This window comes from Terrapene carolina, unplaced genomic scaffold (genome assembly GCF_002925995.2).
Source record: "Terrapene carolina triunguis isolate 2854851 unplaced genomic scaffold, T_m_triunguis-2.0 Scaffold132, whole genome shotgun sequence".
Classification (NCBI taxonomy): domain Eukaryota; kingdom Metazoa; phylum Chordata; order Testudines; family Emydidae; genus Terrapene; species Terrapene triunguis.
In genome coordinates this window covers 23249417-23265133 of record NW_020664483.1, presented here as the reverse complement: position 1 = coordinate 23265133, position 15717 = coordinate 23249417, and the positions used below count along the sequence as shown (strand labels likewise).

General features: G+C 42.8%; 1 protein-coding gene across 4 annotated transcripts in view; it reads right to left on the bottom strand.

Moving 5' to 3' along the window:
• Positions 1 to 557: 557 nt before the first annotated feature.
• The window catches only part of PPP4R3B (protein phosphatase 4 regulatory subunit 3B), an 84795-nt gene continuing 69635 nt past the window's right edge, over positions 558 to 15717 (bottom strand). For 2 of the 4 annotated variants that reach the window (XM_024194905.3, XM_024194907.3), the window contains exons 15-16: positions 3013 to 3215; positions 558 to 1765 (exon numbers count right to left, since the gene is read on the bottom strand). In XM_024194905.3, coding sequence (XP_024050673.1) covers positions 1670 to 1765; positions 3013 to 3215 — 299 coding nt within the window. In that variant the 3' untranslated portion in view covers positions 558 to 1669. Of the gene's footprint in view, positions 1769 to 3012; positions 3216 to 15717 lie in introns of all 4 variants that reach the window. The other 2 variants (XM_024194904.3, XM_024194906.3) reach the window with 1 other exon arrangement.

Sequence of the window (15717 nt, the reverse complement as noted above, 5' to 3'; positions counted from 1 at the left end):
TGAGTTAACTTACCATGTACAACAAACCAAACAAAAGCAATAATTATGGAATTACAGGGTCACATTTTAATTCCTGAATGTTACAGTTCAGCATTTATATCACCACATGTATACAAATGGTGTAAAACAAGTACAGTGGTATTTTAATACAAAATAAACTTCTGTTTTATGGAAAAAACTATACTTCATATCTACACAGACAGTCCATATTTTCCAAACAATAGCTAAAATTAAAATTAACTACAAAATCTCCAAAACAGGTAAACCTGTTTCAGTTTAAACTATTCCAGGAGAAATGGACCCATAACACATATTACAAGAGTGATCTATGTGGTGGTTTGCAGCTGGTTTCATAGTTTAACATCTCTGACACATTAATTGTAGTTTGGTGGGTTTTTTTCCCTCACTTCAGCATGATCTCAGATCATATAGGGGCAACTAACATTAAAATATTTACAGTTCACTTGCTGCTCTTTGAAAATAAAACCTCTTAAACTGTTTACCTCCATCAATTTACCTGGTTTTTTTTTTTTTTTTTTTTTTTTTTTTTTTTTACATACATGGAATGTGCTTTTACTCTTTAAAAAGCAGCTTTCATATTACACCTGGGTTCAGATGCTGCATGTTGATTCTGCCTCAAACATAGACTGATATATTGTTAGTAATAATTCCATCTTGGTCCAAAATGGCTTCTGGGTGTTAAATGCCACTTTTCAAAACCTTTGTTAGTGTTTCTTATAACCACCTCAATTACACAATTTAAACCTACAAATGCAAAAACGCACCTGCTGCTCAAGGAAGAGAGCTTCACTAATAAAGCAGAAAGTGACTCAATTCAGTATCTTCTATCACCTGAAAAACTGCTAGCTGTACTTAGTGTGCAGTTTAAAGTACTAGTTTATTGATGCTAGCAGTTTCTGGAGATCTTTTTGGAAGCTACCAATCCTTGGCATAGATATTGCTGGATATCCAGTTTAAAAAACAATCAAATTAACTGACCTGTCCATTATCCAGCTTGCTTTTTTTTCTCTCCTCTTCAAAATGTGAGTTGAAAAGTTCATGTTTTTTACAACTCAACATGCACTGTTATTCCAGAAGCTCCACACTCCATTTGTCAGACATTTTATTAAATTTGCATCTAATGGTCCCAAAATATGAATTTATTTTTATGGAAATAATTCTATTTTCCCTTCATTTTTTTTAAAAAAAGAGGCAATTGCTAAAAGAACAAAATGGACAGCACCATTACCAAATTAAGATTACTGGGTTTACAACTGAAGCTTTACATTTTTTTTCTAGGTCTGTTACACACTGGAGAAACCCTGCAATATTAAAAATTGTTAACCACACCTTCCTCCCTCCCAGTACCCTCCCCAAACCTGAGACTTTCCTTACTGAGAAGCTGTCATCCAGGTTCTGATTACTAATCCTCCCCCCACCCCTCCCAACTGAATGGCAGACTCCTTATTTTACTAGAAAGAGATTAAGTTCCTTGGAAGCCTGATGTTTGCAGAACTAAACCTTTCTCACTGATATACTGAGTTTCTTTTGCTACTCCTTGTATTATCTTATATATTCAAGGGAGAAAGCTTTCTGATTCAGACTCTCTTTAGCTCTTCGATCAGTTGCAGCATTTAAGACCTCACAATATAAATTTATTTCAATGTTTTTATGAACCAAGACGAGGTCTTTTCCTTGGGGATGTCTCCTCTTCTTCCTCTTCCTCTTCATCATCTGGATAATCCACTAGGCCAACTAGACTTCCCTGCTGATTTTAAAGAAAGAAAACCTCACATTTGAAAAAATTCATCTCCCAGAAATGCACAGCTGTAATGAAAATACCAGATCCCCCTTGATCAGCTGTCTAGGACAAAGCTTCAGAAGATTAGTGTATTAGGATGGCATGCAGTAGGTTTACAGACTTCCAACTACAATAAAAAAATGCTTACAGAGTGTCTGGGCATATGAAACAGAAAATGATAAGATGTCTAACAGTCATTTGTTGAGAAAAGTTGTCACCAATGAAGTACTTGGACCCAGGCTGACCTATAATGTAAATCTTGCAATGTATCAAGGTAAGATTATGTTTTCTGTATAAAATCAAGGAAAATACTAATATTGAAAACTGTTTTTCCACTGTGAATTTAAACGGTCTCACACTATTTAAAAATCTTTAATCCTATTATCTTTTATGAGTGTTCATTATTTCCTTCTTAGAGACCTGAGGATCCCCATCTCACCCCTCAATCCAATTTATACGTCTCCCTTTTTAAAAGCCATATAAGCACAGTGATCTATCCTCTAGGCTGAGGGTCTGATGAGTTCCCATTTTAAAAATACTCCTCTTCCTCCACCTAAGTGAATCTGGTGAAAAGGATGCTACTATTTGCAGCAAGAGCTTGGGGATAAGGTAGTGAGTTGACTAGAAATTAACCACTGGTCTCTCACTGTAATATGAGTCTTCAACTAAGTACCAACCAAGTCCTGTGTGTGTCTGCTTAAAGGCATTAGCATGAATTCCATAACTGTGGTTCCATCGATATAGACAGTTCAGAGGAAACAATCAGAGTATCTTGTTAATGCCACATCTCAGAAAACAGTAAGAAAAATGTTTCCGTTGAGAAAAAGGAAATCTGGTTCTCTCAATAACTTAATACTCCTGCCATGACTAACAGCTTGTTTAATTCTTGGGAATTTGAGCCCCTCATGTCAGCTGGAAATGCAAGATTGGTGACTAGTTGGTAAAATCTACAAGAGCTTGGAATTGCTAACAGAAAGTGTTTTTACGCTCCCCAAAAATTAGTAAAATGTGACTGGACTTGAAATATTTTATCCTTAACTAGTCCATCAAAGACAGACTGCCCTCAGCCTTGTTTCTATTGTCACACAATACAGGACTTAACACAGTACATATCAGTATGGTTTCATTAACATATCAGAAAGATGAAAACTCATACTCTTACTCTTTCTGGAGTAGGTAACGTCTGCTTTTACAAATGCAAGTTCTCTCACCTTAGCGGTTGTTACCGCTGTAGTCAAGTTTGTGTTCTTTGAAGAGGAACCATTAGAACTTGCTGGTGATGTCTGAGCTGCTACAGATTTATTGTTTGTACTATTTGCTCCATTAGCTGCACTGGCAGAGTGGGAAAAAGTGAATTTGAATCCACCAGCTGAAGTCCTTTTTGGGAGATTCTCTTTGTCTTCACTCTCTTTAGCTGAAGGACAAACATTTTAATATACATCAATTATACAGGTTTTTCACAAATCTACACCCGCTTTGAAAAAGTCACCTTAAATATGTTGCACACCCACACTGCAACCCAGAAAATAGAGGAATTTAAACTGAACAGCTGCTGAAAGGCATCTTCCAAAGAAGGGGGAATGGAATCAATGTCCTAAATATAGGACCAGGCTAAGTAGGTCAAGCAAAGGTAAATCTGGCCAATCAGGAGTGTTTGGTAAGAATACAGAAATGAGTCTAATTCACCCTGCAAACATGAAACTTCAAATCAACAGCATCTTTTGGAGAAAATTAACCAAATTGGCAATTGAAGAAGTTTCTAGTTCCAATCTTGTTCTCAAAAGCATATTAACATTTTATTTACTGATTAGAATAAAAAAATATTTTGGCTTAGAATTTAGAGAACAAAACAAATGGTTGTCATAAGTATTAACATGAAAACACTCCACATAGGAGAGGTTACTTACTGGTACAGTAACCAGAGTTCTTAAAGGTATTTTGTCCCTATGAGTGCTCCACTTTAGGTACATACATGCCTGTGCACTTTCAATTGGAGATTTTTGGTTCATGGGTTCTGCAACAGTGCCCTATATAGCCTTGTGCTCTGATCAAAGGGCATACAGGGGAGGGTGGACTTCCTGTTCCTTCTCCATCACGAAATCTGGCCAGAGGCAAGGATTCTGAAGTAGAGGGGATGGAAGGCAGGTAGTAGAACACCCACAGGAACAAAACATCTTGAAGAACTCCAGTTACTGTACAAGTAAGTAACCACTCCTCCAAGCTGTTGTTCCTATCAGTGCTCCGCTTTAAGGGAATTCTAAAGAGTGCCCAAACTAGATCTAGTACTGATTCAAGAAGAGATCCATCAAAGGCTGCATCTGCCCTGGAAGCACGTCCGATAGCACAGTGCTGGGAAAAAGTATGCAAGCCCAACCAGGTGGCAGCTTTACAAATGTCTGCAGCAATGGGTATGTTTTTAGTCAAAGTAACAGAAGTTGCCTGGGCAGTCACCCTCATTGGGTGTGTGCGCGCGCGCACTCAAAAAGCTTCATAACATGCCAAAATGCACCCTGAGACCCATTTTGATAGTCTTTGGGTGAAAACATGCTCCCATTGTCCTATATGGGAAAGAGACAAAAAGACTAGGAGAGGCTCTGAAGGGCCTAGTTCTTTTGAGGTAGAATGTGAGGGCTCTTCTTAAGCCTATAGTGTGAAGACTAGGTCTTCCTTTGAAACGTGAGGTCTGGAGTGGAAGATTTGCAAATGAACATCCTGGTTGATGTGGAAGTCCGACGACACCTTGGGCAGGAAGCAGGAATGGGCATGTAGAGTCACCATGTCCCAGTAAAAATACTGGGCAGGCTGGATCTGCCACAGGGGCTCCCAATTCCCCTAACCTTTCTAGTCAAAGTGATGACTGCGACAAAGGAGGTTTTGAAGGACAAATGAGGAAGGGTATTTTCTCTAGTTGAGAACTAGCTCAAGGTCCCAACATGGAGCAGGACCTCTGGTATGAGAAAAAAGTTTGGTTAAACCCTTAATAAACCTTGAAGTAGTAGGGCATGAGAATACTGAAAACCCCACAACCAGTATATGAAAAGCTAAACTAGCAGCCAGGTGGACTTCGATGGAGCTCAGTGACAAACCCAAGGTTTTTAAACTCAGCAGGTACTCTACTATGAGATGATGCCTGCTGTAGCAGGACTAAAATTGCTTCCACTTTTGCAGGCAAGTCTTTCTTGCAGAGGGTTTCCTACTATTCAACAGCACATTCTGTATTTAAAAAGAACAATCCATTTCTACACCTGAGAGCCATCGAGGACCCAGGGCTTGAGATGTAACATGGAGAGATTGGGATGAGTTATTGTCCCCAATTCTTGGGACAGTAGGTCTGCTGTCAGAGGCAAGTGGAAAGAGGGACTCAGGCAAGTTCATCTGCCCTATTACTAGAGAAATTCTCCAGCCTCCATTTTGTCTGCTTGATCTGTATTCTGAATAAGCAGGAGCTCCACTCTAAGATGAAAGCTGCAGATCTTGAGCAGGCGCAGTACTAACACAGGATGAAAAGTTCAGTTAATTGGCAGAATGTTCAGGAGTGCCAGGATGGCGCTCTGGCAAAAGGCCCAGTAGGTGAATGGGTCAGCAACAGTGAGTATGTGCAGAACAAAAGGGGTGACAGAAAGGTCAAGCTGCCTCAGCCTGAACTGACTTAGGCCAATTTGGGGCTGCCTCTTCTGATAGAGGAAGATGAGGTAATGCGTATTAGAACAGTATAAAAAGACTGTGCTGGCAGTCAGTCAGTCAGGAGCCTGCAAGGAAAGCAGTCGGGGGAAGACAGATGAAGAAATTAGAAACCAGCAAGGAGAGCTGCTAAAGAATTATCAGAAACTGTGGGCTTGACTACACTTACCGGGGGATCGACACAGCGATCGATGCACTGGCAGTCGATTTAGTGGCTCTAGTGAAGACCCGCTAAATCGACCGCAGATCACTCTCCCATCGACTCCTGTACTCCACCGGATCGAGAAGAGTAAGGGGAGTCAACGGGAGAGCGTCTCCCGTTGACATCATGTAGTGTGGCCTCCGCGGTAAGTAGATCTAAGCTATGTGGACTTGAGTTATGCTATTGACATAACTCAAATTGCGTAGCTCAGATCGACTTTTCCCTGTAGTGTAGACAAGGCCTAGTGTAGAGACAGAGAAGAAGACCAGAACAAAACAAAGCTGACTAACCATAGCTGAGCAGCAACCATGATTAAAGAATTCCAAAAGATTTATAAAAAGCAGTAACAGCAATTAAAGGATACCAAAGGATTTATAAAGTAAGTCTGCCAGCTTTTAAATATAATTTTTAGTGTAGTGTAGTCTAGCATAGTATTTAATATGTGTATGCTTGAAATATATGTGTGCGTTAATAAGAATGCATGAAATAGTTAATTGCAACTTACGTAAAATTTAACGTATAATTTAAGAACTGTCAGCGATTTGTTACAAATCGGCCATTTGTAGCAAAGTGCTTTGCTTAGAATCATTTAAATTGTATGCTACTGCAGTTTGAATGCTCTAATTTACAATTAGAGATTTGTGTCTGATTTCAATTTTTAGATTACCGTATATACTTGTTCATAAGCCGAATATTTTTGGTAAAAAAAAAAAAATGATGCATCAAAGAGCGGGGGTTGGCTTATAAATGGGTCTACTCCAAAATTTGATGATTTTAAACTCTATGGCATGGGTTGGCAATCCATGGCACGCGTGCCAAAGGCAGCACACAAGCTGATTTACTGTGGCATGCTGCTGCCAGCCTGGTGTCCCCGCCACTGGCCCTGCTCAGCCCACTGCCGGCCTGAATGGATGGAACCCTGGGCCGGCAGTGGGCTGAGTGGGGCTGGCGGCAGAGACCACGGCTGGCAGGGGCCGGCAGACAGAACCCCAGACCAGCAGCGGGCTGGGTGGCTCAGCCCGCTGCCAGCCGGGGTCCCAGCCGCCGGTCCCGCTCAGCCTGCTGCCGGCCAGGGATCCCAGCCGCCAGTCCGCTCAGCCTGCTGCCAGTCTGGGGTTCCATCCACCGGCCCCTGTAAATGTAAAATATATTATTGGCACACGAAACCTTAAATTACTGCGAATAAATGAAGACTTGGCACACCACTTCTGAAAGGCTGCCAACCCCTGTTCTATGGAATCATTGAATTGAATACCTAATACATTGTCGTTTTGTTTACCTGGAGCGTCTGCAGGCATGGAACCCCTCAGCTCTCTGTGGCCACGGTTCGCCGTTCCCAGCCAATGGGAGCAGCGAACCGCGGCCACAGGGAGCTGAGGGACTCCATGCCTGCAGACGCTCCAAGTAAACAAAACGTCCCGACCCGCCACTGCTTTACGCTGACGGGCCGGGACTCAAAGTTTTCCAACCCCTGAAATATAGGGTCAGCTTATGAAAAGGGTCATACAGTTTTTGCTATTTTTACCTATCCATTTTGGGGGGTCGGCTTATAAACGAACGGCCTAATGAACGAGTATATATGGTATATTGCAATAGGATTCATTACTTTAATAAGAAGACACTTTGTTTTGGAAAATATAGCTCCGGTGTCAATCACCTTATCGGAAAGTTATATCTGTGTCCTTGGTGTTTCCTTAACAACCCCGGAAACTCATACTTTCGGAAAAACGGACCAACGGGGTATTAGGGAGGTTATTAGAGGGGTGTCCCAAAATCCATTTTTTGGGGTAACAGCCCCAAAGAATGGAAGAGTACTAGGTCCTTGGTGGTTGCTGATTGTACCTTGGGGAAGGAACGACCGTTGAGAAGCCATTCGTCCAGATGGGAGAACGACTATTCCCTTTCGCTGCAGATGGGTTGCAATGACCGAGAGGACCTTTGTAAAAACTCTTGGCACAGCTGAAAGGCCAAGGGGAAGCACTCAATACTGATAGTGGTCGCTGCCAATGACAAACTGAAGTACACATCAATGAGCTGGATGCATTGCGATATGAAAATACACATTCTGAACGTCAAGGGCCACAAACCAGTCCCGATATAACATAGTATTATTGTTGCTATGGTTACCATCTGAACCTCTGTGATAGAATGAATGTGTTCAGAGTCCTGAGGTCCAGGATTGGTCTCCATCCTCCTTTCCTCTTGGGTACCAAGAAGTACCTGGAGTAGAACCCTTTCCTGATGAAAGATGGGGAACTAGTCTGATCACCTCCAGCATGAGGGATTGTAACTCCTGCGTTAGGAGACCCTTGTGAGAAGGGTCCCTGAAAAGGGAAAGGAAGGGGAGTGGAGGAGGATGGATCTGAAGAGAATGGTGTAGCCTGATGTAACGTAATGACTTCTAGCATCTGTCTAATGTGATGTTCTCCCGAGAAAGTCTTCCCTTTTTCAAGCTATCGCTGGGGGAGGTGCAGGGAGGAGTGTAGCAGGAGGGTGGTACAACATATGACCCAGATGATGGAAGAACTCATGACCTTCAAATGAACAGTCAAAACAGATAGTTACAAGTTGCTTACTGAACGATGACAGCAGATGATGGGCCCTTCTTGTTGAATCCAGGCCTCTTCTTGGATGGTTGTATGATTCTTTGAAAGGTTTCGTATTGGACTGGGTGAGACGGTTTGGCTGTGACCTGATGAATTTTCTCTTAGTTGCAGGGGCACTGATGTCCAGGGATTAGAGGGTTACTCCAGAGTCCTTCAAATAGTGAAGGGAATCATCCATGGCATTGCTGAAGAGCTTGGGGCCTTCTTGTTGTGAGTAGTTGATCTGGAGCAATGTTGTCTGTCTGTCTCATTTATAGTGTTGACTACCACGAAATGTGGGGTGGCATGGGAGCAGTGGTATTCTGAGCCGTTGGAGGGTACATAGTATTTAATCATAAAAGTGTAGGGCTGGAAGGACATTGAGAAGTCCAATCTCCTGCACTCCAGGCAAGACTAAGTATTATCTAGACCATCCCTGACAGGCGTTTATCTAGCCTGCTCTTAAAAACCACCAATGACAGAATCCACAACCTCCCTAGGCAATTTATTCCAGTGCTTAACTATCCTAACAGGAATTTTCTCCTAATGTCCAACCTAAACCCCACTTGCTGCAATTTAATCCCCTTACTTCTTGTCCTAACCTCAGAGGTTAACAAGAACAATTTTTCACTGTCCTTCTCACTAAAACCAACTTTTACATATTTGAAAAGTATTATGTCCCCTCTCAGTCTTCTCGTTTCCAGACTAAACGAAGCCATTTTTTTCAATCCTTCCTCATGGGTCATGTTTTCTAGACCTTTAATCTGGACCTTCTCCAATCTGTCCACATCCTTCCTGAAATGTGGGGCCCAGAAGTCGACAATACTCCAGTTGAGGCTTTCTCAGCGCAGAGTAGAGCGGAAGAATTACTTCTTGTGTCTTGCTTACAATACTCCTGCTAATGCATCCCTGAATGATGTTTGCTTTTTTTGCAACAGTGCTACACTGTTGGCTCATTTAGCTTGCGATCCATTATAACCCCAGATCCCTTTCTGCAGTATTCCTTCCTAGGCAGTCATTTCCCATTTTGTATGCGTGCAAATAATTGTTCCTTCCTAAGTGGAGTATCATGGAATCATAGAAGACTAGGGTTGGAAGAGACCTCAGGAGGTCATCTAGTCCAACCCCCTGCTCAAAGCAGGACCAACACCAACTAAATCATCCCAGCCAGGGCTTCCTCAAGCCGGGCCTTAAAAACCTCTAAGGATGGAGATTCCATCACCTCCCAAGGTAACCCATTCCAGTGCTTCACCACCCTCTTAGTGAAATAGTGTTTCCTAATATCCAACCTAGACCTCCCCCACTGCAACTTGAGACCATTGCTTCTTGTTCGGTCATCTGCCACCACTGAGAACAGCCGAGCTCCATCCTCTTTGGAACCCCCCTTCAGGTAGTTGAAGGCTGCTAGCAAATCCTCCCCGCACTCTTCTCTTCTGCAGTAAGAGCCCAGTTCCCTCAGCCTCTCCTCATAAGTCATGTACCCCAGTCCCCTGATCATTTTCATTGCCCTCCATTGGACTCTCTCCAATTTGTTCACATCCTTTCTGTAATGGGGGAGGCCCAAAACTGGACGCAATACTCCAGATGTGGCCTCACCAGTGTCAAATAGAAGGGAATAATCACTTCCCTTAATCTGCTGGCAATGCTCCTACTAATGCAGCCCAAAATGCTGTTAGCCTTCTTGGCAACAAGGGCACACTGCTGACTTATATCCAGCTTCTCATCCACTGTAATCCCCAGGTTCTTTTCAGCAGAACTGCTGCTTAGCCAGTTGATCCCTAGCCTGTAGCAGTGCATGGGATTCTTCCTTCCTAAGTGCAGGACTCTGCACTTGTCCTTGTTGAACCTCATCAGATTTCTTTTGGCCCAATCCTCCAATTTGTCTAGGTCACCCTGGACCTGCTCTGCTAGATCAAAGAGCCCATTATTAAATATCTGTTCCCCATGTAGATACTTATATACTATAGTCAAGTCAGCCCTCAATCTCTTTGTTAAGCTAAATAGATTGAAGCTCCTTGGGTCTATTACTACGAGGCATGTTTTCTAATCCTCTAATCATTCTCCTGGCTCTTCATAGAATATCAGGGTCGGAAGGGACCTCGGGAGGTCATCTAGTCCAACCCCCTGCTCAAAGCAGGACCAATCCCCAACTAAATCATCCCAGCCAAGGCTTTGTCAAGCCTGACCTTAAAAACCTCTAAGGAAGGAGATTCCACCACCTCCCTAAGAAACCCATTCCAGTGCTTCACCACCCTCCTAGTGAAAAAGTTTTTCCTAATATTCAACCTAAACCTCCCCCACTGCAACTTGAGACCTTGTTCTGTCATCTGGTACCACTGAGAACAGTCTAGATCCATCCACTTTGGAACCCCCTTTCAGGTAGTTGAAAGCAGCTATCAAATCCCCCCATATTCTTCTCTTCTGTAGACTAAATAATCCCTGTTCCCTCAGCCTCTCTTCATAAGTCATGTGTTCCAGCCCCCTAATCATTTTTGTTGCCCTCCACTGGCCTCTTTCCAATTTTTCCACATCCTTCTTGTAGTGTGGGGCCCAAAACTGGACACAGTACTCCAGATGAGGCCTCACCAATGTCAAATAGAGGGGAATGATCACGTCCCTCAATCTGCTGGCAATGCTCTTACTTATACAGCCCAAATTGCCATTAGCCTTCTTGGCAACAAGGGCACACTGTGGACTCATATTCAGCTTCTCATCCACTATAACCGCCAAAATCCTTTTCTGCAGAACTGCTGCTTAGACAGTTGATCCCCAGCCTGTAGCGGGGATCTGTCCTAAATGCAGGACTCTGCACTTATCCTTGTTAAACCTCAGATTTCTTTTGGCTCAGTCCTCTAATTTGTCTAGGTCCCTCTGGACCCTATCCCTACCCTCCAGCGTATCTACCACTCCTCCCAGTTTAGTGTCATCTGCAAACTTGCTGAGGGTGCAATCCACCCCATCCTCCAGATCATTAATGAAGATATTTTACAAAACCGGCCCCAGAACCGACCCTTGGAGCACTCTGCTTGATACTGGCTGCCACCTCGACATGGAGCCGTTGATCACTGCCCATTGAGCCAGATAATGTAGCCAGCTTTCTATCCACCTTATAGTCCATTCATCCAGCCCATACTTTAACTTGCTGGCAAGAATACGGTGGGAGACCATATCAAAAGCTTGGCTAAAGTCAAGGAATAACACATCCACTGCTTTCCTCTCATCCACAGAGCCAGTTATCTCATGATAGAAGGCAATTAGGTTAGTCAGGCATGACTTGCCCTTGGTGAATCCATGCTGACTATTCCTGATCACTTTCCTCTCCTCTAAGTGCTTCAAAATTGATTCCTTGAGGACCTGCTCCATGATTTTTCCAGGGACTGAGGTGAGGCTGACTGGCCTGTAGTTCTCCGGATCCTCCTTCTTCCCTTTTTTAAAGATGGGCACTACATTAGCCTTTTTCCAATCATCCAGGACCCCCGCCCCTCCCAATCCCCATGAGTTTTCAAAGATAATGGCCAGTGGCTCTGCAATCACATCCACCAACTCCTTTAACACTCTTGGATGCAGTGCATGGACTTGTGCTCGTCCAGCTTTTCTAAATAGTGCTGAACCACTTCTTTCTCCACAGAGGGCAGGTCACCTCCTCCCCATATTGTGCTGCCCAGTGCAGTAGTCTGGGAGCTGAACCTCTCCAATTTATCAACATCCTTTTTGAATTGTAGGAACCAGAACTGGACACAGTATTCCAGCAGCAGTCATACCAGTGCCAAGTATAGAGGTAAAATAATTTCTCTACTTCTACTCGAGATTCCCCTGTTTATGCATCACAGGATCGCATTAGCTTTTTTGGCCACATCATCACACAGGGAGCTCATGTTCAACTGATTATTCACTACAATACCCAAATCTTCTTCAGAATCACTGGTTCCCAGGACAGAACATTTTTTGTTCCTAGATATATACATTTATAAAACATTTAGGTGTATTAAAATGCGTATTGTTTCCTTGTGCCCAGTTTACTAAATGATTCAGATCACTCTGAATCCTGTCCGCTTCACTATTTGCCACTCCTCCAATTTCTGTGTCATCTGCAACTTTATCAGTGATGATTTTATGTTTTCTTCCAGGTCACTGATGCAAATGTTAAATAGCACAGGACCAAGACCTGATCTCTGTGGGCTCCCACTGGAAACAAGTTTGACGATGATTCTCCATTTACATTTGGACACCTATCAGTTAACCAGCTTTTAATCCATTTAATGTGTGCCAAATCAATTTTATATCGTTTTGGTTTTTTAATCAAAATGTCATGCAGTCTATCATGTCAGCACTATTACCTTTATCAACAAAACTTGTACTCTCATCAAAAAAAGATATCAAGTTAGTTTGACAGGATTTATTTTCCATAACTAGTGTCCATTTGCATTAATTACATTAACTCCCTTTAATTCTTTATTAAATGAGTCCCATGTCAGTTGCTCCATTATCTTGCCCAAGATAGATTTCAGGCTGACAAGCCTGTAATTACCAGGGTCATCCCATTTACACTTTTTAAAACCTAGCACATCATTAGCTTTCTTCCAGTCTTCTGAAACCTCCCCACTGCTCCAAGATGGATTGAAAATAAACATTAACGGTCCAGAGACCTCCTCAGCCAGCTTTTAAAACTCTTGGATCCAAGTTATCTAGACTTGCTGATTTAAATATGTCGAACTTTAGTAGCTTCTGTTTAACATCCTCCAGAGATACTAATGCAGTGTTATCACCAAATGACAAGACTATATAATCTGTTTTCCCTCCAAAGAAAGAACAGAAATATTTATTAAATACTTCTGCTTTTCCTGCATTATTGTTGGTAATTCTACAATTTCCATCTAGTAATGGACCAATACCAGAGGATTCTTTTTGTTCTTAATATATTTTAAAAATTCCTCCTTATTGTCCTTAATTCTACTGGCCTGAGTTCTCCTTGTGTCCCTTGGCTTCCCTTATCAATTTTCGATGATGCCTAACTTCTGACTTATACTCATTACTATCAACTTTCCCTTTCTTCTATTTATCTGTGAGTGTATAGCTATATATCTATATATAGCTGCCTTCACTTCTCCTCTAAACCATGTTGATTTTTTAACCAATATGGCTTTTTTCCTCATTTGTGCTGTTTGGGCATCTAGTAAAGTGTTCTTAAATTATTCCAAATTAGTCATTTTCCTGGTTAAATTCTTCCTCCCCGCTGATTTGGCTTAACTATTTTCAGCTTTGTAAAACTAGCTCTATTAAAGCATCAAGTATATACATTACTGGTCAGGACTTTATTTTGCTTGCACTTCATAAATTTGATCAAGTCATGATAAGAAGTTATTCACCTTGTGCAGTAATGATGGTTCTTTGATATGTGTCCCCCTATGGGTGTTCCACTGTAGGTGTGTCTGAATCCCTGCACTGCTGAGTGGAGAACTTTGGTAGCTGTGTCCATTGGGCCTGTGCCTGGACTGTCTCTCCTCGTGCTGCACCACGAGGCTAGCCAGCGCTAGCAAGCTAACTGTCCTCAGCGTCTTCTCTATTGCAGTCATAAAAGGAGAACTCCAAAGTAGAGGGGAGGAGGGTGGGTTGTGGAACACCCATAGGGACACATCTCGAAGAACCATCGTTACTGCACAAGATAACTTCTTCGAGTAGTGTCCCTATGGGTGCTCCACTGTAGGTGACTCCCGAGCAGTACCCTTTTTGAAGGGACTTTGGAGTTGGGTCAAGTCCTATAGAGCCAAAGATGGCATCAGAGGCCGAGTGCCCAGTGATCACAATGTTCTACAAAAGTATGGACTGACGCCCTGTCGCCGCTCTGCAGATCTCTGTGATAGGAACATCCTTGAAAAAAAGCGACGGATGAGGAGACTGACCTTGTAGAAAATGTACAGATTGAGTCTGGGTGTGTGTGTGTGTGGGGGGGGAGGGTCCACATTATGAATTTGGTAGCAATTCAAGACCCACTTAGAGAGTCTTTGGGCTGATATTGCTGAGCCCTTGGAGCTTTCTACCACAGAAAGGAAAAGTCTCAGAGACTTCCTGAAGACTTTTGTCCTATCCAAGTAGAAGGCCAAGGCTCTCCTAACATCTAGGATACGTAGTATAGCCTCCCTCTTGTCTTGGTGAGGCTTGGGGGTAGAAGATTGGAAGGTGAATCGATTGAATCATGTGAAACGGAGAGGTTATGTTAGGGATGAATTTTGGATGTGGCCTGAACGTAACCTTGTCTATAAAGCTGCTCTTCCTCCTATTCTTCTGGCTGAGGTAATAGCTATCAAGAATGCCATTTTAATTGATAAGTATGCTAGTGAACAGGTGGCCATGGGTTCAAAGAGGGGCCTAGTCAGCCCTTTCAGTATCAGGTTTAGGTCCCACACGGGGTATAGAGACAAGGTCGAGGGAAAAGATTTATTATACCCTTAATGAACCTTTTAGTGGTTGGGTGCAACAGCATCGAGTATCCCAGCTGTAATAGCTACTAGACAGACCTTAAGAGATTTTAGGGATAATCCTGACTTTAAGGGTCAGAGCATATTCAAGATTATATGAAAGAGTTGCTGATATTGGAGAGATTTGTTGGGACGTGCACCAAATCTGAGAGCTGGACCATTTCTGCAGGTAAGTATGTAGTGTGGAGGACTTTCTACTGTGTAATATAACCTCTTGTATTTTCCTTTGAGCATGAACTTTCTAGATCAGGGGTCTCAAACTCCCAGCCTGCGGGCCATTTGCGGCCCAAGAACCTCTCCACTGCTGCCTGCGGAGGAGAGATGCAGGCAGATACCCTGCAGACAATGTCCACTGTAGGTGCTGCCTCCCATAGCTCCCATTGGCTGGGGCAGAGGAACAGAGATATCATCATTAGTTGCCGGGCAGAGTCAGCCATGGAGGCAGCATCACTTTTTTACACAATGAATATAAACAAGTCAAAATACCAAACACAACTATCTGATGCACACCTTGCTGCAATCCTAAAAGGTTTCAACTGCACAGTCACGGAGGCCAAACATCAACAAAGTGACAGAACTGAAACGCTGCCAGGTGTCTGGCAACCACTAAACACTCTGGCAGGCGAAGAATTGTATAAAGTTGTATGACAGCTTTATTATTTCTAAGAAATAAAAAATACAATATAAACATTTTCTTTTCTGAACACCAATTTCAGTGACATTATTGGCCCACTGGGAGGATTTGAGGACTGGCACTGGCTCTAAGGCAAATTGAGTTTGAGACCCCTGTTCTAGATGCTGAAACTAAGCAGAAGCCATGCTTTGAGGTGCAGAATCCCCAAGTTGGGATGTAGGGTACAACATTGGGCCTGTGAGAGGAGGTGAAGAAAGGTTGGGAGACAGACTGTAGGCACATTGCAAGCTGTTTCAGGTAAGGATATCACTGCTCTACAGCTAAAATACTTCTGAAAC